This window comes from Protopterus annectens, chromosome 2.part0 (assembly GCF_019279795.1).
Source record: "Protopterus annectens isolate FY-2018-M chromosome 2.part0, PAN1.0, whole genome shotgun sequence".
Classification (NCBI taxonomy): Eukaryota; Metazoa; Chordata; order Ceratodontiformes; family Protopteridae; genus Protopterus; species Protopterus annectens.
The window spans coordinates 970876597-970903340 of record NC_056728.1 but is presented as its reverse complement, the minus strand read 5'-3'; the positions used below and the strand labels follow the sequence as shown (position 1 = coordinate 970903340).

The 26744-nt window shown below is 39.9% G+C and overlaps 1 protein-coding gene across 1 annotated transcript in view; it reads left to right on the top strand.

The window, feature by feature from the left end:
- The window catches only part of LOC122792799 (extracellular matrix organizing protein FRAS1-like), a 4352848-nt gene that overhangs the window by 1889341 nt on the left and 2436763 nt on the right, over positions 1–26744 (top strand). Inside the window, exon 31 of the mRNA XM_044060368.1 lies at positions 17253–17431. Within this exon, the coding sequence (XP_043916303.1) occupies positions 17253–17431 (179 nt within the window). The remainder of the gene's footprint in view (positions 1–17252; positions 17432–26744) is intronic.

The window sequence follows — 26744 nt, the reverse complement described above, 5'->3', positions numbered from 1 at the left end:
TCCAAAGTGCCATCCATCTGGAAACAATTTTATACCCTACCTATCCACAAAGGAGGTAACTCCAGTGAAATCTCCAACTTTAGACCCATTTGCATCCTCTCTCATCTGTCAAAATTTCTAGAAAAATGCATACATAACCAAGTTATGGAACATCTCACCCAAGAAAATCTTCTTACTCCAACACAACATGGTTTTCGACCAAAACACAGCACTTGTACTGCACTTTTATCCTTTCTGAATACTATTTCTACAGCCAGAAATGACCAAAAACTCATCTCCTGTCTCTTTCTTGACCTCTCAAAAGCCTTTGATACTGTCTCTCACTCCCTACCACTAAATAAACTGGCTAACCTTAACTTCTCTCCCACAACAGTAGCATGGTTTGAAAGCTACCTTAAAGACAGACCCCAATCTGTTAAATGGGACTCTGCTCTGTCTGCTCCCATTTCAATTCATATGGGTGTCCCTCAAGGATCCATTCTAGGGCCACTTCTCTTCAACATCTTCACAAACCTGATGTATACCTCCTGCCCCCTCTCCTCTGTTGTACAATATGCCGATGACTCCACAGTCATAACAATTGCAAACTCCCTGTCTGAGCTCTTAACAGCTACCTAGTCTTCCTTTAACTCAGTAGAAACATGGCTCTCAAACAACCAACTCATCCTTAACCCTAAAAAAACAAAACTACTACTCTTCCTTCCTAAAACAGCCAATCACATAAAAACTTCTTTTACTATCCAGTCACTCAACAAGACTCAAATTGCAGCTGAAACTAGTTCAAAACTCCTTGGCACCACAATAGATGCTTAACTAAAATTCGACCTCCATATTAATAATTGTATCAGGAAAACACACCTTAAACTAGGTCTTCTTTACAGAAATAACATGTTTGTTACTCAGCAAGCTAGAATAGCCTTCAATCATGCCTACATTCTTCCCTGCTTAACTTACTGCTAACAAATCCTTACTAACCTAAACTCCTCTCTGCTCTCAGGACTTGAAACTACATACCACAAAGTAGCTAGATTTGCAACCCAGCAATCATATGAATCACATCACTGTCTCTCTCTTGGATATCTAAACTGGCTAGAACTCCACCACCTCCTCCTTGTCTCCCAGCCAGTCAATTCTTTACCAGCCATCCTACTGTCCAGCTTTACACTCTGTCATCTCCCACTATGCTCCCGCAAGGAACCTCTGAAGCTCTTCCCTTGACCTCTTAAAAATCTACAAACCCAAATTTAAATCTGGATGTAACTTATACAGCTACCATCCCTCTATTGAATGGAATAAACTTCCCATTGAAATTCGTACAGACATGCATCCCAAACAATTTAAATAAACTCTAGAAGAATACTTTTCCAAGAAATAGATCTGCCAATGCTCTAACCTTCCTTGAAAATTTGTACTCCTACCTCTCTAATCTAGGCATTCCCTCTCCACTTTACTTGTACTATATCTTGTATCTTGTTTAGATAAATTGTAGAAATCTTTTCTCATATGTTAACTATTCTGTACTTACTACTTTTTGTATAATATTACTGTGGCTGTAATGTAGCTGCTTAAGCTAATGGCAATTGCATAATATTTGTCCATTCTTTGATTTGATTACTATATGGAGCTTTTCTCCGTGGGCCTCTGCTGAAAAAGGGCTTCGGCTCAGTCAGACATTCCCGGTCAACAAATGTAAAATAAATAAATAATAAATGAGGGTGGAATGCCTCTTGATTTGGGACTGGAGCTTGTCCTGTTTACCAGATTTACGTCTATTGTAAGTAGAGTTAGAACAGCAAAACGAATTAATTAATCTTTAGGATAAAATTGGTTTTGTAACGACAGCATGGTTTGTAACTGGGCAACAGTATCAGTTTAATGTGAAAGAGTACAAAAGTATGTATTTTGTTGGAGTAATAGAGTAATAGAAAATCAGAAGATCAGTTGTAGACTCTGGGATGAACATGCTCAAAAAAGAATGAAGAGAGAATGGGTAATACAGACGTGACCATCATGTCTGAGCTGAAGTACAACACAAACTGTATAGGATCTGGTGAGGGTTGTAAGATGTTTGGATATACAGTGTGGCAGATGTCTCAGGTAAGCGCATCATTCTACAGGCCATACCTAGTGCATGATGTACACTTTAGAAAGTCTTGCATAGATGAGGGAGAGCAACAAGCTAATGACATGTTGAAGAGGATACCTAAAGAGATGAATACATGGGAAATGGGATTATAAAGAAATACAGAAGGCACTGGAAGCAGAGTCATAGCTAGGAAATTTGAGGGCCTAAAAAACAGCTGTAGCAAAGAGCTTCTTATAGTTACTTGCTGCATTTACGGTTATAACATCTAAAGACACTCATTTAGATATCCACAGTATCAGCCATGACTGTTTAAATGATTGTCAGGGCTGCATTTATGCACAATTCACAACTCTTCTGAGGTGCCAGTCCTAGCCCCTAACAGCCTGCACCCAGGGCAACCACCTCCTTCACTTCTGGTCTAACTATGATAGTAAATGAAAGTTGTATGTTGGCTGAAAGGATGGGAAAGTGGATGTAATGGGAATGCATAATTCATGGCTAACAGATATACATTTCAGATCTGTAAGCAGCTGTTATTGGCAAAAAGGTGATGAGGACTTATAATGTCCCAACAGAAAAAGTGGTAGAATTTGAGAGGAACTTTGAATTGGTGGGATATGTGGGTTGGTAAGAGGTTTGGATGGGTGAGATATGTGGGTCAGTAAAAGGTTTGGATGGGTGAGATACGTGGGTCAGTAAGAGTTTTGGACATGTGAGATGGGTCAGTAAGAGGTTTGGACGGGTTGATATGTGGGTTGGTAAGAGGTTTGAACAGGTGAGATATGTAGATTGGTGATGTACCGCAAAGATGTCACATGCTCTTATTGGCTAAATTAGCTACACAAGGGATAATTTAATGTCACCCTAATTGCATGCAGAGTGGTTATTATTCTGTTATGGTAAGTGTGTATACCATATGCAACAAAAAAGGTAGTAATTTATAGTAATGAGTTTAGTTATCAGAAGTAACCTGAGCTTAGTTTTAGCAAAACATTGGTGGGACTTCATAGAAAGCATTAATGAAACCTATAAAATATATCTGCTGCAGTGTACCACTCAATGGATTGCTGTATTGACTCTTGGACTTGTCTAGTGGTGAGAGTCTGCATACAGGTGGGGAATGACCATATCACTTCAGTGTGTGAAGAATCATCAGCAAGTAAAACAGAAGAACCGGCTAACACAGCACTGTATAAAACACTTGTTTAATCTAAAAATGTAAAAACAGTAAAAAGTATATAGCAGATGAACGCTTTCACACCAAAACTTCTTCATCAGATCTAAAAACAAACTAACAAACAGTGCCTAAATACAGTCAGGAAAGTTCAAATTCGTCTGGTCAAGTCACATGACCTCAAGGGCTTTAAAGGTATATGCTCATTTAATCCTTTCCCTTTGTCAGATTGTAAAATTAACATCCATTTAACTTCTAAGCATTCTATTTATGTTTTAATTTACCTCCTCTGACTTCTACATTCAATAATTCCAAAACCAAAATTGTTCAATACCAGTGTTACAAATATATTTATATAAAGCATTCCTACTATTACATCTGTTTTTTTCATAAAAGTGTTCCCTGATACGATTCTTCAACATTCGATTAATCTTACCAACACAGTGACATCCACATTGATTACAGACAGTCAAACAGGCTAGGTTGCTACTAGTACAGTCGGCATAGAAGTTGAATTAAAAAGTACGTCAAGTAACAGGATGTAAAAGGTATCATCAGTTTGAATGTACTTACACATGTTACATAATCTGCATGGATGTGTCCCTTTCCTAACTGAAGTGCAGGGTCTGTTGCTAACTAGAGGTTTGCAGCACAGCAGTTTCGTTATGGAACTATTATTCTTATAGCAAAAGTGTGGAACTTCACAAATGAAGTCCCTGCATCTGGCATCAGTAGTCAAAATATGCCAGTGCTATCTAATGACATCACAGATAGGCTGAATGTCATTTGAATAAGTGACTCAGATTCTAAAATCATTTCTGTTGTTATTCTGTCTTACCACAGTGTCAACAGTATATTTAGAAAAATAGTGTCTAGCCCAATCATTTCTGTGTGACAGAACCTCATGACACACCATCCCTATCTCATATTCAGAGTACCCCCTAGAGCAAAAGTCCTCACTCAGGATATCAAAAGAGGAAAGCATATTCTCATAATTTTTATTCAGTCTTGCATGTATATAAAATTGCCCTTTTAGCACTTTATACTTTACATACTTAGGATGCATACTTTAGTAGTGCAGTGTGTTCACTTTCTTGCATGGTTTATTTATAGAGTTGAGTATCAAAACCATTAGGGGTATTCAAGACACAAACATCAAGAAAATCTAGCGAGGTTCCAGAATGCTTAAATGTGAACTTTAAAAAAAATCAGTGGTCTGATGTAAATAGTCCTCAAACTCATACAGGGTCTCTATTGAGCCAGTCTATACAAAGAACACATTGTCCATTGTTATATGATAGTATACTTTGAAATAATGTCTTCATGTTTCATGATAGCTATTACCATCTGAAGGCTGAGGTGGCCACAGGCACCATGTATGCAAACACTTATGCCAGGGTGGTGCTTGCATGTTGGGAGTCTCTATATGTTCTAGACAGAAGTAACAACTTTTTCCAGTACATCTCACATTATGTACGTTTTGTGGATGTTGTTTGTGTGGACTGGCTCAATAGCAACAAGTTGTTAGCTTTTTTTTTTTTCTCAAATAATATTTTATTGAGTTATGTACATATACAATGCAAAAAAGAGAAAAACTGACAGTGAACTTTACAGTAATCCAAACAGCAAAAAACACAGAACATTAACAAGCATAATACAACGTATCTATATACACTGTGCCACCAAAGTAAATGGATGAATGAGTTATATCAAGGGACTTACTGTATTTAAATAAAGGAAATAGAAAAGGGACGGTGTCCATAAGTTAGTAACAGAAACTACATGGGCTGAAAAACTGAATAACACATGAATTACTTATTTAGATGCTTATTTAAAAAAAATAGTCTAGTCTTCAAGGATGTGGTGAAATAAAGATCTCCAAAGATTCTGCCATGTTCTTAACACCTTCCCATAATAATTTGGTGCGGTCTAGCCAGTTTTTTATGTACAGCTTGATCTATGAGCATATGGTAATTAAGATGTGAAGCTCTAGCTTCGTAAATTTAATGTCAATGATATGAAGGGCAGCCATTTTCCAAGACAGAGTCGACTTATGGTATCCCATTTTCTCCAAACGTACTTTAAGGGAGCACCAAAGCTCATGAGAATATCTACAAAACCACAAAACATGTAAAATATCTGCATGTGGAAATGAGCAACATGGGCAGGCTGGGGAGGTAGTGGGATTAAACTTGTTTAAAATAGCTGGAGTGAAGTAGGTATTGTTATTGATCATTAACTGAGTATATAACTTTTTGAAGGGAGAGAACCTGTTAGTAAGTTTAATTATTTTATTTATTTATTTTACATTTGTTAACCGGGAAATTCCGACTGGACCAGGTCCATTTTCAGCGGAGGCCCGGGGAGAAAAGCTCCAACATCAAGTTATACAAATACAATACATCCAACATAATACACAAAACAGGTTACATCATGTATGCTGAGCATAGTAATATAACAAGAAATTAATAAAAACACCCCAGGTAAAAGAAGACATAGAACATGGGTAAAAAGACAATGTTAGTTATACATTGGTAAGAAAAGAAAATATATCAAGTAAGATTCTACAGTTAAAAGTACCCTTTCAGGTGACCAAGCCTACAGGGGATCAGAGCTCCAGCATGTGATCAGGGAGGAATTTGGGTAGTTAATGGTAATATGGGTAGGGTTATGTGATACAAGTTAATGTTTTTCTGTAAGTAGGATTCCTTGATAATCCCAAAATTTAGAGTAGAGAAATAATGGTTCATATTTAAAGAGAATGTTGGAACACTGAAAAGACAAAACTGAGAATGCTCACATGAGCAAAAATGCAAAAATCGAAATTGCTATTGTTGGGGGGTTGCACCCCCCACACCCCCCCACTAACTGTATATTCCAACTCTGAGGTCGCACCACAATCACACTTTCGATTCCCGGCATTTTCGCTCATGTTAGAGTTTGCGGTTTTGTCTTTTCGATGTTCTAACATAGACCCATTTTTCCTACAGGATAGATTTTTAATAATTGTTTCCACTCAATATCTCTCCTTCATTGACCAAAACATTTTTGGATGTCCTTCAAGGATGCATCGGCAGTCCTTACATATGGGTTGTCCTGCCTCAGGCAGCCCTTCGGTCGGCCGGATTCCAAAGTTTGGGTCCGGCGTCAGCTGTCACCCTTTCCCCGACGTCAGAGCGCCTGGGGTATAAAAGTGTCAGCCGACGCCATCTTCCTCAGTCTTTCTTGCCGCGTGGTGCCCGAAGCAGAAGCAGTTCGCAAGTGCCGGTCGGCCAGCTCCTGTAACTTCAGCTACCGAAGACTTCAAAAGCTAAGTACTCCGTTGGGGGCTCTTTCTTGCCTCAGCCGATGTCAGATCAAACGCTTAAAGTTAATAATTGCTTAACTTGTGGGAAACAAATACCTCATAAGGATTTCCATTCCTACTGCCTCCCCTGCCTAGGCCCAGACCACGACGTCTTGGCCTGTACTGCCTGTGCCTCCTTCAATCGACGCACTCTTAGGCGTCGGGCGGAGTTTGCAGAGGAATTTTTTGGGGCTAGTTACTGTTATAATATGCCATCGGAGACTCCGACCTCTCATTTAACCAAAAAATGGAAGGACAAGGACTGACACACGCGGCCCGTGGTTTCGGCTGAAACCACGCCTAGGCCTACCGCGAGTGTCTCGGCTGGAACCGAGTCCTTGGTACTTCCGACCGTGGAAACCGCACAACCGACAACCTCGGCCCCGGAGGCCTCTTCTGAGTCGGTTATAGAATTTTCCTCAGAAACTGGTGTTCAGGAAACATCCGACACCATTCCCCTAGACAAAACTACGCCAGCATGTGGAACACCAGGCCTCCTGCATCCATGTCCATAAAAGCATTCACAAGGGCTAAAGCTGCTAAATAGCCAAAATCTCTGCCTCCCAAGGCTATTCCTCAGGGATCCACTACAGGTTCACAGATTTTAAGTTTAGCTGAGGACCTTATTTCCTTAATTAGGGGCTCTCAGCCACATCCGGACAGGGGCTCTCAACCTCCTCTAGACAAAAGGCCCAGGGTTGAACCCACTGATCCCCAGTCCTCTGATGAGGCCTCAGATGGCTCTGCTTTATCAGACTACCAGGAGGAGGCCTTTACGGCCTACGAGGATTCTGATGCAGAGGAATCTATTCCCTCAGCCTCCCCTCCTGAAGAGCTGTCCTTTGGGGAGACCCTTCACTCCATGAGAGAGCATTTCCAATGGCAGGGCCAGGAATTCTCTGATTCCAGGAAGAGATTAAGGACTTTTTTACATTTACCTCAGCATAGACCTTTGGCTATTCCTCCTGTTTTAAATGTCATTGATGATGTGTATTCTGAGTGTAGCATTACCCCTGACTCCCTTCCTCCGGCTCCTATCAAACCCGATAGGTACTACAGGGTCCCGGACTCACATCATTTCCTTTACAAGTCCCACTCTGCTGACCCAGAAACTATTTCCCAGGGCCCTAAAGGGGTTGCAACTGCCACTACTAAAAATCCACTCCCCTCTGAAAGGGAGTCCAGGGCTTTAGAGATGGGGTAAAAAAGTGTATACTTCTTCCACTCTTTCTATGAGGGCATTAAATTGTCATTTCCATATGATACAGTACCAAGAGTATTTGTTAGATGAATTGCATAAAAAACTGTCTTCACCTGAACCCCTAGATCGCAAGTCACTTCAGGATCTGGTACATAACTCACAACAGGTTAGCAACCATTTCTTGCAGTGTGGTTATGATGCATTGGAAGCTTCGTGTAGGTCAGCAATGACAGATGCAGTCATACGTAGGCATGCTTGGCTGAAGGAACAAACTCTGCCAGATCATGTTAAAGCAAAGCTTCTGGATGCGCCACTGGAAAAGTAAAAGTTATTTGGCTCCACTGCTCAGGAGGTCTTGAAGAAATTTGAGGAAAAGGCTAAATCTGTACAAACAGTCAAAGATTTTCTCCAGGTCCAACCACCAAGATTCAGCAGAAATTGGCCTTCTAAGAATTGGTCCTTTCCAGACACAGAGAGATTTCAAAGAGGCAAGAACAGGCGTGCCAGAGGTAGAGGGCAAGCTAGAGGCTCCTACAGAGGACGTCAATGGCAGCCTCCTAACCAGAGAGGTAGTGCAGGACCTACAACTGCTGCACAAGGACAGACTTGATGACTTCACCTTGACCCCGCCAACCAGGGCTCAAGTAGAAGCACATTTGGACGGAAAGCTATCTTTATTCTCAAGAAATTGGCACAGTATTACAAGGGACAAATGGACACTGCAAATAATAGACAAAGGATACAGGTTCCATTTTCATACATTACCAAAAAGAAAAGGCATGCCAAACCTGCCACCGAATCAAAGGGCAGAGGCTTTAAAACAAATTGCCAACCTATTGCAAATGAAAGCTATAGAAAAGGTTCCTCTCACAGAACAAGGCCAAGGATTTTATTCCAGACTTTTCCTTGTCCCAAGAAAAGAAAAACAGTGGAGGCCTATTCTCAACTTGTCCGCACTGCATACTTATCTCATTGTGCCAAAATTCAAAATGCTGACCCTACAACAACTCCTTCCCATGCTGGGCAAGGGGTCTTGGCTGGTAACTGTAGACCTCAAGGAGACATACCTGCATGTCCCTATCAGACAAAGTTGCAGAAGACACCTCAGATTTCTTGCAGGTTCAGAGCATTATCAATTCTCAGCATTGCCCTTTGGCTTATCTACTGCGCCCAGAGTATTCATGAAATGCCTGGCATCAGTAATTGCACACTGCAGACTTCAGGGGATTCAAATATACCCATATCTGGATGACTGCCTTATACAAGCGGACAGCCAACAAACTTTGGTAAAACACTTGAATTACGCCGTCCGCCTACTTCAGGCCTTGGGATGCACAGTCAACATTCACAAATCAAGACTTGTTCCATCCCAAAGAATAACTTTTCTGGGTGCGGAACTAGATACAACCACCCAAATGGCTTTTCTCACAGAAGAAAAACAAAGACAACTACTGGATTACTTTGAAAATCTGACAAAACAAACTCAGCTGACTGCAAGGAAAATCCTGCAGGCCCTGAGTTATATGGCATCGTGCATTCTTCTGATTCCACAAGCAAGGATGCATATGAGGAAACTGCAATGGTACCTAAGGAGTTTATGGTCTCAGCACAGTCACAGCCTAGAAGCTTTGATACCACTCATTTCATGCTTTCAAAAGGAATTTCTGTGGTGGGCTCAAGCAAGCCAGTCAAACAGGGGTCTGCCCTTCAGCAAACCAATAACAAGCCAAACCATTACAACGGACGCTTCAGACCATGGATGGGGAGCACACATGGAGGGCAGATGCATCCAAGGACTATGGTCACAGAAAGAATTGCGCATGCACATAAACCAAAAGGAAATGCTGGCAGTGATACATGCAATTGAGGCCTTCAAACACTTTCTGCATCAAGGCCATCTGCTAATAAGGACAGACAATACCACAGTTATGTGGTACATAAACAAGCAAGGAGGTACCCATTCCTACTCTCTTTGCAGGCTGGCAATGAATCTTTGGGAACTTTCTCTAAACCTCAATATAGAGCTGCAATCCCAGTTTGTACCAGGAAAAGACAATATACTGGCGGACAGCCTTAGCAGAAATATCATGGATCCACACGAATGGATGCTGCACCCAGACATCTTCCTTCAGATAATGCAATCATGGGGGAGGCCGGACATAGATCTTTTTGCCTCCCACCACAACCATCAGCTGAAGAAATTCTGCTCAAGGACATACCACCCACAAGCATGGAAAGTGGACGCCCTCTCTTTCAGCTGGAATGCTCTAACAGTGTATGCATTTCCACCTCTTCCATTAATGACCAAGGTCTTACTGAAAATCAGGACAGAGCAGCCAAAAGTGATTCTGATAGCTCCGGACTGGCCAAGACAGCACTGGTACCCACTGTTAAGGAGCATGTCACGCACGAAATCGTGGCCTCTACCACAATGGTCACTTCTTCTGACACAGCACAATTACAAAACTCTGCACTCCAGCCTGAAAACCCTGCAACTGACAGCCTGGAGAATACCTTGACTCCTCACCAGGAAAAGCTATCCAAGAGAGTGAAGGATATCATCATGGAAGCTCGCAGGCCTTCCACAAGAAAGGCATATTCAGCAAAATGGAAAAGATTCCGCACTTGGAGCACCGCAAAGGGCCTAGATGCGACAGTAATGAACATGGCACATATCCTGGAATACTTGGCAGAAATGCTCCACAATGGCCTTTCTTACTCTTCCATAAAAATTCATGCTTCAGCAATTTCAGCAGAATACAATACTGATCCACCTGTCTTCTCTCATCCTCTCCTAAGGCAGTTTCTAAGAGGAATTAAAAACATCAATCCTCCAAGGAAACCACCAGTGCCTACATGGGACCTTAACTTCATGTTGGAAAAATTAACTCTACCTCCCTTTGAACCAGCAGCATCTTCAGAACTACAGTTCCTGTCTTGGAAGATTGCCTTCCTTCTGGCCATAACCTCAGCAAGAAGAGTATCTAAATTGCAGGCCCTCATGGCAGTACAACCATTTCTTATTTTTCATCAGGACAGAGTCTCATTGAGAACCAATCCTTCATTCATGCCGAAGGTGGTATCCAGGGTCTCATTGAACCAAGCTATTCACCTGCCTACCTTCTTTCCAAATCCACAAAACAAGGGGGAGAAACTTCTGCATACCCTGGACATTCACAGACAGTTGCGCTACTACTTGGACAGAACTAAGACTTACAGAAAAACTGACCAGCTGTTTGTAGCATATGCTGCTGGTATACAAGGAAAAGCAATTTCCAAACAGACAATTTCAAAATGGATAGGGAATTGCATTCGATTCTGTTAATCTTTGCATGGCAAAACTGTGCCAACTAACATTAGACCTCATTCCACCAGAGCCACAGCCACCTCCACAGCCTTCTTAAGAGGGGTGGCTACCAAGGACATTTTAGAAGCTGCTACATGGAGCTCCGTGCATACATTTTCCAAGCATTACAACTTACCCTTATATTCCAGATCCAGAGCAGGCTTTGCTACGGCAGTCCTGCAGGGCATTTTAGCTACACCATCCTTTTCTTAGATCCTACCACCCCCAGCTTGGCTATGGTATTCTACCCATATGTAAGGACTGCAGATGCATCCTTGAAGGACATAGTACAGTTTTGTACCTACCATAAATGTAGATGTCCGATAGGTATGCATCTGCAGTCAGGTTTACCCTCCCTCCTTCCCCTCTGTGGTATTTCTTGGGTACTTATCCCTCTTATAGCTAGCTGGGGTTATCTATTATGGTGTATTTGTTTTATATTACTGTGCATGTTTGGAATTTTTTGCATCTCTCCAAATTTAGCCTTCCTTAGAGGGCACCTGGCATCTGGGGCAAGAAAAACTGAGGAAGATGGCGTCAGCTGACACTTTTATACCCCAGGCGCTCTGACGTCAGGGAAAGGGCGACATCAGCCGACGCCGGACCCAGACTTTGGAATCTGGCCGACCGAAGGGCTGCCTGAGGCAGGACAACCCTTATGTAAGGACTGCAGATGCATACCAATCGGACATCTACATTTATGGTAGGTACAAAACTGTACTTTTTGCATAATATGATCTCCCTAACATGTCTTAGAGTAATAGTGTATTTATTATTTACCCCCCAAAATTAGTTTTAAATCATGTAGTGATTTATCTTTTGTTTATATATATCCCATATTGAACAGTCTTTCAACCATGAGAAATCAGAGGTTTATCATTCTGTCATTCATTTTCATGTTTGGGTTCAGATGAATCATTGTAACAGAAAGAAAGCTTTGTCCAGATTGAGAGATTTTAAGAGATCTTGTAAAATTTTAATTTTATGCTTTAGGATATAGCTAATTTGTTGGAAGTATGAAAGGTAGAGCCCTGGGATTGATGCCCGTATTTAATACATGTCGATGCCACAACCTCACCCACATAGGGGGCCCATGGTTCTTTGCCTGGGCAGAAGTTTGATATTTGGAAGATTCTGTTAATAGATATTATCTTGAAATGCAGCTGCAAGTCTGGAAGGTTCAAACCTCCTTTATCGTTGGGGTACGCTAATCTTGGATAGCTTTTTCTAACTGCCTTGGGAAACCAGATAAATCTGGCGAGTTCTTTATTTACTCTAAGAAAAAGAGTTAGGGATATTTGTCAAAGATGCATTAAGATGATTTAGCAGTTTTGGAAGAATATTTTAATAATGGCTCCTCTAGATTACATAGGTAATTTTAAGTCTTGGGAGATGTATGACCATGATGTAAAAAGGTTTTCCTGTAATATAGACTGGTGTTCATTATCATAACATAACCCAAGATATTTACAGGAGTAGCTTGTGGTAAAAGGGGAGTTTGGGAAGGAACTTTCCTTATGATTTAGGGGGTTAATAGGAAAGATATGAGATTTCTTTTGATGTATTTTATAGTCTGATACAAATGAGCATGTGTTGATGGTTGTGATTATTTTTTCCAAGTCAGTATTAGGGTGCTCAAAATATATATTTATGTCATCCGCAAATGTGGATAAGGATACATTAATGTTTAGAATTTTAGGGATTGAATAAAAGGTATTTTGTGAAATGAATAAGAAAATGGGCTCTATGTAAAGATTAAATAGAAGGGGAGAAAGTGGGCAGTCCTGCCTAGTTCCATTCCAGATTTTTGTAGGAGGTGGTAATGTTTTATTTATGTATAGGTATGTTTGTGCGCTATTGTAGAGCATTTTAATTCGATTAATGAACTCATTGGGGATATTGAACTGAGATAAGGTAGCAAATAGAAAAGACCAATTAACTTTGTCAAATGCATCTAAAATCAATGTATATCTCGGGTTTCTGTCCTTCTTGGTGAGAAGAATAATGGACTCTAACATTAACGTATTGTCCCATGTGTGCCTGCATACGTCCGGCTTGTAAAGGTGATACTAAAAGGGTAATAACTTTTTTCAGTCTTTCTGCAAGTAATGAGGATAAAATGCTTATATCAACGTTAATTAGGGAAATAGGTTTGTAGTTATGCGGCTTTGATTTATCTGTATTATGTTTGGGTATAAATATTGTTTTGGAACTATTTAAATAAAGATCAGATATGCCTTTTAGTTTAATGTACTTGTAAACTTTCAAATGAATTGACAATTTCTTGTTAAAGGTTTTGTAGAAGTCCGGCGTGAATCCGTCAGGGCCCTGGGCTTTTCCTGATTTCAATTTCCTGATGACGTCTAGAATTTCCTGTTGATTTAAGGGGAATTAATGAGCGCTTTTTGGTTATTGTTAAGTTTAGGAGAAGTGAGTTTGTCCAAAAAGGCTTCAATATTTTGGTAAAAAGTTTGATGATTGTTCCTCCCATACATGTCTGAGTGTAGCTGGTGAAAGACTAAAATAATTTGTTAGTCTGTATTATAAACTTTATCTTGGAAGTGGATTAAGGTTATCCTAGAGGCATCCTGTTTATTTTCTCTAATTCTTGCTAAAGCTCTAGATGGGGTTTATGTCCACTCAGAGTATTTAGCAATAAATGTGAGCTCCTGCAAGGAGTAGCTAGAGTTGTGCAAGTCAGATAGTTCTTTTTGTGTTTTGATGATAGCTTTTCTAAGTCAGGGCTTTGGTTCAGTTGGTAATTTGTATCAAGTTGTTTGACTTTGGCCATTCATTTGTGTTCCTTGTCTTTCCCTAACTTCTTGAGGTATGCAGCTTTCTGAATTGAAATCCCTCTGAGTTTTGCTTTACATGCAGCCCACTGGATATCATATGGAATTTCAGAGGTCTCCATACATGCTCCCAGTTCTGATAAGGTTTCAAGGATCTCCTCTTCCACCTCCGGTTTATATAATAGATTATTAGTTAGGGACCAGTTAGGGCTCCTTATCCTTTTTGTCAAAATGCTTGAGAGGTCAAGTGATCTGAAAAGAATCTAGGTTCCGCCATGTATTTTATTTCACCTCTAACAAAATTTTCTTGAGATAAGATAAAAGTCCAGACGTGACCAAGAATTATGACATTTTGAATAATATGTGTAGATATTATTTTTTTGAATGTCTTCTCCTAACGAGATCGGATCTATTAGGGTAAAATCAGAAATGAGTTCAGCCAGTGCTTGTGATGCTTGAATGTTGTAGGAATTCTAACCATTCTTACAGTTTGTGTTTGGGTTGATAACTGAGTTCCAATCTCCCCCAATAATGTGATAGTGATTTAGGAATTTAATTAATATATTATTGATTTCCACGATGAAATCTTGCTGTTTTGTACATGGTCCATAAATATTTAGAAAAACAATAGGTTTGTCAAGTGCGGAGTTTTGCGTAACGAAATAGCACCATCTCCCTTTTAGGTCTGCCTCATGATCCAAAACTGAGCCTTGGAATATTTTTTAAGTTGTGTTAGCTTTTTGATAATGCCCGAGTGGGAGATTGTGTCAAAAGCTTTGGCCAAGTCATGGTAAGCTACATGTACTGACTTTCCCTCATCCAGGGCCTTGATGACAGTCTCAAAAAAGTCAACCAGGTTCACCAGGCAAGATCTGCCCTTGACAGATCTGAACTGGGTGGGGTCAAATGCTTGGAGATTGCCTATGTCCTAGTTTATGAGGTCCATAATAATATGATCCATGACCTTACAGATCAGACTTGTCAAGCTAATGGGGCAGTAGTTTCCAGGGTCAGTAGTGGCCCCACATTTGTGCAAGGAGATGACAGTGGCAGTTCTCCACTCTGCTGGAATGAACCCTGTACTTAGGCTGTGGTTGAATAAGGGTGCTCAGTGGCGAGGCTAATTTTTGCTGGAGATGATGCAGAATACAGACTGAGATACTATCTGGTTGATAGCTGTGTTCCTTGCCTTGGAGAGGGCCTTTAACACGATCTACAGAGATGTGAGGTGCAGGAAAAGTATTGGGGATGTCGAATGGGCCTTTGGGGGGGCAGGGGGGGTGAAGTTTGCACTGAACCTCTCTGCTAGCAGGTTGGGTAAGTCAACAGGATCAGTGTAATTGTAATTAAGAACTAATTCAGAACAAACCTGTGCTTTGCCAAGGAGGATCCCAACGTAACTGAAAAAAGCTTTGTGGTTGCCCTTTGTTTCGGAGGCTAGTGTTGCTTCATAATTGGCTTTGGAGGTTTTCATTAGTGATCTAATTGCATGTTGAGGCTAAGGAGGGAGTTTTTCCAATTGGAAATTTGTGCCTTTTTACCCTTGGACAACAGTTTCTTCCTTTTGTTGTAAAGCCTGTTGATAAACGATGTCCACCAGATATGTTTAAGTTTCCTTGAGGAGCAGGTTTTAGTTCAGTTCGGTATGAGTCCATGCAGTTGTAGAGGTGCCTGTATACTGCACTGGCATACTGTTCAGCATAATTGTCTGCATCCTCTGAGGGGGTGGTGGTGTGAAGCTACTACCCTCCCTTAGAGGGTTGTAGTCAGCTTTTGAGAAGTTTATTAGCCTGGTTACGGCTGGGGGGGGGGGTAGTTGGATGGGATAGAAACTTTGAATGAGACAGACCGATGGTCTGATCTCATCAGGAAAGAACTTACTATGGTGGTGGTGCAGCGGTCACCCTTGTTGGCGAGAACCAAGTGTAGAGTGTTATCTCCCCTTGTGGGGGATGAGACAAGCTGGTCTAGAGCATTAGAACTAATGAAGTCAAGGAATTATTGGGTGAGTGCATTACAGCAGGAATAGTTCACCCAGTCTGTGGTTGGGTAGTTGAAGTCACCAAGGATCAGGATGTGAGGGGGTACCTTGATGGAGTCATGTAGGTTCAGGTAGGAGGAGTAGGTGTCCTGAGTCATGGAGGGGGACCTGTAGCTGACTATAATTGAAATAAGCAGGTGTGACAGTAGGAATGCTTTATGTAAGCATATTTGTAACACTGGTATTGAACACACACTTAAGTTTTTAGTTTTGGAATTATTGAATGTAGGAGCCAGAGGAGGTGATATTATAACAAAAACAGAATGCTTATAAATTAAATGGATGTTAAGTTTACAATCTGACAGAGGGGAAAGAATTAAATGAACATATACCTTTAAAACCCTTGCTGAGGTCTTGTGTCTTGACCAGGTGATCTTTAACTTTCCTGACTGCATTTAAGCACTGTTAGTTAGTTTGTTTTTAGATCTGATGAAGCACCTTTGGTGTGAAAGTGCTTGTCAGTTATATACTTTCTACTGTTTTTATGTTTTTAGATTAAACAAATGTTTTATACAGTGTTGTGTTAGCTGTTTTTGTTTTGTTTGTTTTTGTTTTACTTGATACTTTTGAATTTGTCATTGAACTAGCATTTACCTGCTTAGTTTGATTCTGTTTCCTGTGTGGAGAAGAATCTTTATTTTGGATTAAATCTAACATTTAGTAGAGACTGGGAAGATTTGATGATTATCAATGCTTGCTGCTGAGTTTTGTCAGCTGAAGCATTGTGTCTGTGCATTGAATTTCCTGTAATATGAACATTATGTCATTGAAAACAGCCTTTCTGTGATGGCAGAAGGGACAGTCTCTGGACGTTTTAACATTTTGGACACTAGTTCTTATCTGGAAAGGGTTGAGCATCCTTTTAGTCCAGTAATGAATAGTTTAGTAGTGATATGCCCCATCATTTTTGATTTTTGTGGTGAATGTTCAGATCTGAAGTTTAAGTAGTGGAATGTGTAGCTGATTAAAATATGAAATTAAGAAAAAAATTTAAATAGAAGAGAAACATGTTTGTGGGAATTTATAACAGTGAATGTAATTTCTTATCTGTGAGTCATATGTGCAGTAGCTGAATTCTTTACTGGAAGCTGATAATTCATAATCTAAGTGCACAGTGACAGGAAGTGATTAGAGCATGAACTGTTTTTCGGGTCGTTTGTAATTAAAACACCAGTAGATCAGAATGGTGGGTAGGATTCGACCATTATGTGCTGTCATGTACACTGTATTAGCAAACTCTACATTAAACTTCAATTTTCTTCATAGGTGAAGTGATTGTTCTGGCACCCATGCCAGCAGATAGCCCGGCAGATGATTGGCAGCATTTGCCAGATGGGAGAGCAGCTACACCAACCACATCCTTCACTCAGCAAGACATCAACGATGGTATTGTGTGGTACAAGCACCATGGCTTGGGCTCCCAAAGAGACTCGTTCAAGTTTCAGGTATTGCATGAAATGGTACATGGGATGCCCACAATTTCTTCTTTGTACATCTGTAGTAGTTTTTCATTTACTCCTTATATGCTCAATGATGTTTGTGAACTCTTAGGAGAAATAGTCTGTCAGGTTATCAACACAACTTGCAGAGGAATTATTCTGTTTTTCAAACTTGTAGTACAGCACTGGTAGCTACCTGTTTTCAGTGTCCTCCTCTTTTTAAGTGGTTTAGTGCACCTGCAGTTGTAGGTACCCCTGTTCACATGTGACGTGTTCATCGTCTTTGCCCCTTCATTACATTTCATTGCTCACAGAAGTAGATCAACAGGCTGCTCTGTGGCTTTCCTTAGCATGTATAGGTTTCTGATTTTAAAAGGTTTCAGCATTTGACTAAGTCCTAACTTTTGATGCAGCAAAAGAGGAGGTGGAGGTTAATCAGCTTCCAATCTACAAATACCATTTCTTGTAAAAATGCACTTTCAGAGACATCTTACTTGCGTCTTCAAGAAAAGCAGAGATGGGAGCTAAAGGGAAAGTAATGTTAGAAATCATGGAGGATGGGATATTGGACAGCAACATAATTTATGGAACCTGTCATATTTTTGTGTGGTTTTGATCCCCAAAATATAGAGTAATAAAACAGTCAGTATATAGTTACTGATTTCCAAACCTGTTGCATGTTTTTTGGAGAGACTTAGGAAGTTGTGTGTACACAATGATGTGTGCGTGTATATGGAATGTACAGAGGCAGCTGGTGTTTGTATGAAACACATTATACTGTAGGCTCAGGAATGAGGTTTTTGACTAGGTTAATCCATGATTCACAAAAGGAGTTTCTTAAATGCAAAATGTTTCATGTATACATGAACCAGTTCTCAGAGTGTTACTCTGTTTTAATGTATTGTTTTAGTTTGAATTACTGTTTTGTTCCAGTATTCTGTTTTATATAATACTTTGAATTACCATTTCTTATTGATTTTGACAAGCTAATCTAATTTAATTTCATTAGGGATTTATGTACTGTGAGCAGGTATTTTGAGGTAATGTTTTATTAGTAGAGATAGGGTTGTATTATTTCTTTTTATGTTTACAGTTTAGTAATGTGTGTTAGTTTTTAATTTAGGTTTTTAGATTCAAGTCCAAATTCATACAGTGTCAATTGTTGACTGGCTAGTTGCTTATCAAGTATTGTTTTGTGTTTTTATTAGCTTTCATTAACATTTTTCATCTTTTATTTTTTTATCTTTTCTTCTTCTTCTTCTTGCGGATCACCTGTTTCCATTTCTTCCTGTCCTCTGCATCGTGCTCTGTCACACCAACCACCTGCATGTCCTCTCTAACCACATCCATAAACCTTATCTTAGGCCTTCCTCTTTTCCTCTTACCTGGCAGCTTCATTCTTAGCATCCTTTCCCCAATATATCCAGCATCCCTCCTCAGCACATGTCCAAACCAATGCAATCTCGCCTCTCTGGCTTTGTCTCCAAACTGTCCAACCTGGGCTGACCCTCTAATATACTTATTCCTAATCTTGTCTACCCTCGTCACACCCAGTGCAAATCTTAACATCTTTAACTCTGCCACATCCAGCTCCTGCCTTTTTGTCAATGCCACTGTCTCCAACCCATATAACATAGCTGGTCTCACTACCCTTTTGTAGACCTTTCCTTTCACTCTTACTGGTACTCGTCTGTCACAAATCACCCCTAACACTCTATCTACCCACTCTACCCTGCCTGTACTCGCTTCTTCACCTCTCTTCCACGCTCGCCATTACTCTGAACTGTTGATCCCAAGTATTTAAACTCATCCACCTTCGCCAACTCTACTCCCTGCATCCTCACCATTCCTCTTTCCTCCCTTTCATTCACACACACATATATTCTGTCTTAGTCTGGCTGACCTTCATTCCTCTCCTCTCTAGAGCATATCTCCACCTCTCCAGGGTCTCCTCAACCTGTTCCCTACTCTCACTACAGATCACAATGTTGTCTGCAAACATCATTGTCCACGGGGACTCTTGTCTGATCTTGTCTGTCAACCTGTCCATCACCAGTGCAAATAAGAAAGGGCTCAGAGATGATCCTTGATGTAATCTCACCTCCACCTTAAACGCATCTGTCACTCCCATTGCAGATCTCACTGCTGTCACACTACCCTTGTACATATCCTGTACCACTCTTACATACTTCTCTGCCACTCCTGACCTCCTCATACAATACCACAACTCCTCTCTAGGCACCCTGTCATATGCTTTCTTTAAGTCCACAAAGACACAATGCAACTCCTTCTGACCTTCTCTGTACTTCTCCATCAACACTCTCAGAGCAAACATCGCATCTGTAGTGCTCTTTCCTGGCATGAAACCATACTGCTGATCACTAATCATCACCTCCCTTCTTAACCTAGCTTTCCCATAATTTCATGCTGTGACTGATCAGTTTATCCCTCTGTAGTTACTACAGCTCTGCACATCACCCTTATTCTTAAAACTCGGTGCCAAACACTTTATCTCCACTCCTCAGGCATCCTCTCACTTTCCATGATTTCATTAAACAATCTGGTTAAAAACTCCACTGTCATTTCACCTAAACACCTCCAAGCTTCCACAGGTATGTCATCTGGACCAACAGCCTTTCCATTCTTCATCCTGTTCATAGCTATCCTTACTTCCGTCTTGCTAATCCATTGTACTTCCTGATTCACTATCCCCACATCATCCAACCTTCTCTCTCTCTCTCTCTCTCATTCTCTTCATTCATCAACCCCTCAATGTACTCCTTCCATCTGTTCAGCACATTCTCCTCGCTAGTGAGTATGTTTCTCTCATTATCCTTTATCACCCTTACCTGCTGCACATATTTCCTAGCTCGGTCCCACTGTCTAGCCAATCGGTACAGGTCCTTTTCTCCCTCCTTAGTGTCCAACCTTTCATACAACTCTCTATATGCCTTATCCTTAGCCTTTGCCACCTCTCTCTTTACCATGCACCTCATCTCCTTATACTCCTGTCTACTTTCTTCATCTCTCTAACAATCCCACTTCTTCACCAACCTCTTTCTCTCTATACTCTCCTGTACTTCCTCATTCCACCACCACCATGTCTCCTTGTCCTCCTTCCTCTGTCCAGATGTCACACCAAGCACCTTTCTAGCAGTCTCCCTTACTAGCTCTGCTGTAGTTACCCAGCTATTCAGTAACACTTCACTGCCACCCAGTGCCTGTTGTAACTCTTCCCTGAAATCCACCTCACAATCACCCTTTTTCAATTTCCACCATTTGATTCTTGGTGCTGCCCTCACACTCCTCCTCCTCTTCTTGATCATCAATGTCATTCTATAGACCACCATTATATGCTGCCTAACTACACTTTCCCCTGTCACCACTTTACAGTCTCCAATTTCCTTCAAACTGGCCCTCCTGCATAGGATGTAATCCACCTGTGTGCATCTCCCTCCACTCTTGTATGTCACCCTATGCTCCTCCCTCTTGTTAAAAATATCCAAATGTCCATCCTTTTTGCAAAATCCACTACCATCTGACCTTCTGCATTCCTTTCCTTAACACCATGCCTACCTGTCACTTCCTCATCCCCTCTGTTCCCTTCACCAACATGCCCATTGAAATCTGTTCCGATCACCACTCTCTCACCCTTGGGTACAGTCATCACCACTTCATCCAACTCACTCCATAATTTTTCTTTCTCACCCAACTTGCGGAGCATATGCACTAACAACATTCATCATTACACCATCAATTTCCAGCTTTATAAACATCACTCTATCCAACACTCTTTTCACCTCCAAAACACTCTTGGTATACCATTCCTTCAGGATAACCCCTACCCCATTTCTCCTCCCATCCACACCATGTTAGAACAATTTGAACCCACCTCCAGTACACCTGGCCTTACTTCCCTTCCACCTGGCCTCTTGTACACAAAATATATCAACCTTCCTTCTGTCCATCATATCAGCTAGCTCTCTCCCTATACCAGTCATGCTGCCAACATTCAAAGTTCCTACCCTCACTACCACACTCCTAACCTTTCTCCTCTCCTCCTGCCTTCGGGCATGCCTTCCCCCTCTTCTTCTCCTTCTCCTCCTTCAGCCAACAGTAGCCCAGTTTCTGCCAGCACCCTGTCGGCTAACAGTACTGGTGGCGGTCGTTGTTAACCTTATCCGGTATGTAAATCTGTTGGTTTCCGCATATCTCATTTGGCAGATGTTTTACGCCAGATGCCCTTTCTGACCCAACCCTGACCATTTATCCTGGCTTGGGACCAGCACGAAGAAATGCACTGGCTTGTGCATCCCCAGTGGCTGGGTTTATTTTTTTCTAGGGGATTAATTTACTTACTAGTAGTGCATCTTATTTAGTTTATTCACATAGCTTTACTGTGTGTGTACTTTGTGAAATCCCCCACCCCTTTTAGCATTTAGGGCCACAGTTTTTTTTATGATATGGCTACAAAAGCAACAAAATATGCACATTAATGGATTATATGAACATTTTTATCGCACACTTTGAGTGTCAGTTGGTGTGGGAATATGGTGTATGTATGGGTCTGGGTTACATGCAATATTTGTTACTTCACGTTTAGGGACATTTTTGTGACAAGTGCTGAAGGTACAGTTTACAGACTTGAGTTCTGTGATCCTGCTGTACCTTATCTCGAACAGAGCAGAGACATCATTTCATAATTTTCCATTTACCCATTTTTTTCTGTGCTTCAGTGTTTCTCATTGATGTAAGTGGGCAATTGGTTTTGTGCTGAGTAGAGCATTTGGCAGCTTGCTTTACATTTTATTAATGAAGTGTATGTTGAATGGTTTTATCCTATTAGTCTGACGTCAATTTTAATTATTTTATATTTGAAGTGACTTTCCAGTTCCTAGATGAAAGCTAGTAGTGCAGTGATGGTGAAGCTAGGACTTCTTACTTTTATGGCTTACTTATGGGATTTTTTAATAATTAGCCCCTTTATTTGCAGGGAGAAATACTTAGTTACAAGTATCCATTCATTTGAAGAACAAATAGGGGTACATATGAGCAACATCATTCAAAAATTCCATCTGACAAGCACTTAGAACAGGTTAAAATGCCAGAAAGAGAGAGAATGAACAGTCCCCAAATACAAATTCAGTAAGTCACTATAACAGTAACAAATTATTCTTTTATAGTAACTGTTAAATATCTACAAGCTTAAAGCACTAGACACAAGAGTGTCAGTGTTGTACTATGAAATCATATTCACAAAGCAAGGAGACCAATTTACTACTGACATCTCTCTGAGGCTTAAATTATATGTAAACAGTTGTAGATTTTGTACTTCATACATAATTAATCTTACATCTAGACCTGTAGAACACCCACTTGTATCCACAGTAAAGCTGCATTAAAAATAATCTTCTCTGGCCAGATTTTGTACGTACTTCATTCAAGTCTTGTTTTAGGAGATCTAACATGGGGTATTTTTTAAACAACTTTATTGAATTATCACTTGTGGCATAGGCAGACGTACATTTATATAAATGTAGTCAAACCATATTACCAAGTTTACATTTATAAACGTTATCAGTCACATATACTGTTCTGTACAATATAATCAAACCAACATTACATAAATTGTTCAATTTGTTTTCTTTTAAACTTCATCCCGCCTCCAAAACATTATTCTGCATGTATTGTTCCCGCAATTTCCATTTCTTTTCTATATAATTAACTCCTACCCTTTTCTAAAAATCCCACTTATGTCCTTTTATCCATGTTGTAATATTTACTACTGCAAGTTTGGTTGGCATAGACTTTCATTTCCATTTTTTAGTAATTGCTTTTTTGGCAGCCACTAGAATTAAACTAACAAGGCTTTACTATGTCTAGACAATTCCGATCCTGCATCCCAGTTTAAAAATAAGTTTCTTAGTTAAACTCATTTCCTTATTCAGTATTCCTGACAGAATAATTGAGAAAAATTGGAGTGTACTAAATCAGGAAGAAGAGTTAAGGAATATAGTAGGAGATAGGCCACTTATCACTATAAGTGTATAAAACAGGGAGAAATTTGAAAGATTTGTTAAAATACAATGATTTGCATAGGAGTGTTGAAATGCTAGGTATGAAAAATATGGGTTTTGTAGATGGTGCCACAAAATAGAAGTTAGCACTGAGTTTTTAGTAAGAAATAGAACATATCAAATACAAGGCAAATATAACTGTGAATCAAAAGCTGTAGTTTATTTAAGCAAGTGCAAATCATGCTTGGCCTATTATATAGGGAAAACTGAAAGAAAATTGTCTCAGCATATATATGAACATGAATATGCAATAAAAAAACTAAATATGAATAATGCTTTAGCAAAACACATCAATAGTTATCCATACCATTCATTTACTTACACCATTGTAGATCAAGTTATAATTGATGATAAAAAATCATGGAATGTACTTCCTAGAAATTAAAAAATTAGAATGGCAAGTAAGGTTGCAAGCAGACACTTGGCCAGGCAGTAATGAGCGTAGCTCCATAGCACCTTTACTTAAACTAAAAGCGTTAAAAAGAAACAAAAGTTGTCACCATTAAAGATAGGTTAAAAGAAATATAGAAGCTGCTAAAGTTGATTATCATAATAAACTGTTGTGTTAATAGGAGAGGTGGAGAGATAAAATGTAGTATAGGATAGATATATATATGTACATGTTTTTTAGAACTTCAGAACTTACATTTTTATAGTGAATTGACATTTGATTATAGTGTATTTAATGGTTAAGTTAATTAATTTATATAAAATAATAGGTGTATATAAATTTTATAATTGCATTTTAAGTATTCTATGTAAGTATATATACATGTTTATAGTAGGTAGGCTGCTGAAGGCAATAAGGACATAATACTTTTTATTCATTTTCTAAGTGTTTATGGTAGTGAATGTAGTGTTTGCAGTATGTATTGTTTGATTTGGAAAGTAATTAATTAAGACAAAGGAAATGACATCATGATGACACCATTACTTGAAAGTTTAAAATGAACAGAATGTGTTGGATCTTTGTCTGATGAAGTATAATATTTTATTATATGAAAGCGCTCACAATACGTATTTTGTTACTTGTGGAATAAATGCATTTGTTTTAGTTGGTGGTTCGTTCCTGGTTCACTTTTCGACACAGTGCTTCAGTGTTTTTTAGTTATTCCTGACAGAGTACTCTGTAGGAAATTTTTAAAGTCTGCCAACACATTACCGTTCATGAATATATGTCCCAGGTACCACTTTCTTCCCTATTTACACCTTCGACATTTGCTGTCTACCTGAGGAAAATGTCTTTGCAAACTGCATTGAGTATTCAAGTACCTATGCAAACACTTTGGCTATACAAGTATCTATGCAAACACTTCCAGCCAGAAATCCCAGATCTAGATTTTGTTGCTTATTTGGGAGCCATACATTTGCCCTCTCATTGTTGAAAGAGAAAACAAATTTACCTGATTCTTTTAGTTAATCAGAGATGGACATCTCCACTGAAACACTTTATCAGCTTACTGACTATCGGAATGCGTATTCCCACTTTTGGGACCCTTTGGAAGGCTAACAAAGCACAGGGTATGAGGACATCCAGTTTGACTGACCGTATGGCTGGTTCGGCTGTAAAGGGATAACCAAGGTTGATCTGTCTGAGAGAACAGGAGAGAATTCCTTCAAATTCTTGTCTGAGAAGATATACCTGGGACAGTTTTCTCACCCCTACCTCTTGACACACACTACCTTCCTCTCAAGCACACCTTCTCCCTCAAACAAACTCTTAGTACAAACAACCAAGTCCTATAACCAAGGTGGTGACACACTCTATGCAAATATCATTGGCAAGGTTTGGAACTCCCTTCCAAATAACCTCACAATGTTACCATCACTAGATCAATTCAAAAAAGAACTAAAAATCTACCATAAATCTCACTGGCTTTGTCCTTGCACAAACCCAGACTAACTCTATTCTCACCAAACACAACAGTCCTATGAGCAATCTAACCTTTGAGGTCAATTTAGATTAACAAATATTAGCTAAAGACTAGGCCATTTCTTGTATTACTCTGCTAGTTACTAATCATCTCTAACATACTGTACTGTAACTAATTATATCTGCTATTGTAAAACATTTTCTTATTGTATATTATGTAAATTGTCAACCTGTCTCTGTAACTATCTGTCATTGTTAACCCTTTCGGAGCTTTTCTCCCCGGGACTCCGCTGAAAATGGACATATATCCAGTCGGACTATCCCGGTCAACAAATGTAAAATAAATAAATAAATAAAATAAACTCTCCCCACACCTCCCCCACTACTACTCACCCTCAGTCTAAACTACATACACTTTTTATACACCATTCCGAGTACTCATCCTGTGCAAAGCTTTTCCAACAGCAATTCCATACTATCCACTGCCTTAGCACCCAACCTTATTCTTCCTGCACAGGACTACCCACCTTTCTACCCTTCTCATTTCTCTCGGAGTTCCATCACTCCACCTTTCCCACCCTTCCTAAATGTGTTTCTCATCTGTATCACTACTCCTCTCCTCCTCTCTCACCTTTCCTCTTCTCAAATGAAATTGTTCCCATAAATTTGCCTCCCAGTCTTTACCACCCACTATGGAACATGGAGGAAACCTACCCTATCACTGTAACACTCCATTTATTTAACTTGTTTAACCTTTTCATGCAGAAATTCAAACTGCTTGTCCCCCCCACACCTTCACAAAACTAAGCCTGAATACATCACAAATAGTTCTAAGATACCTGCACTGCTACAAATCACCAAGAGTAAGTCCTCACTCCTCTCCCTCTCATGATACCTTCCCCACACCACCATCTGTTTTTCACTACAAATCTTCTACCAAGTGCTTAACTGTAATCTCTTTGAATATTCACAGTATTTTCAACAGAGTTAGGGAATTTCACTCACTGATTGCCTAACACTCACCTGACACAATAATTCTTTCCAAAACTTGACTTAAATGCCATATCGCAGACAACAAAATTCTTCCCCCCCCTGGGTACAATATCTTCTACTCTGACAGGGTCAAAAAAAAAAAGAAGATGTAGCTATAATACATTTAGACCAGCTTAACCTGTCCCCATTGTCTGTTTCACTCCCCAGCTTTCACCCTGCTGAACTTTTAATAGTCAGCTGCAGACTTAACAGTCACAAAAAAAAGAATTATGATTGTTGCAATATGTATTCCCCATCCTTGAACATCTTCTCTCCTAGATCACTCATTACACATCTTATGAAACATTAAGACTGATGTAGATCAGAATGTAGCGTG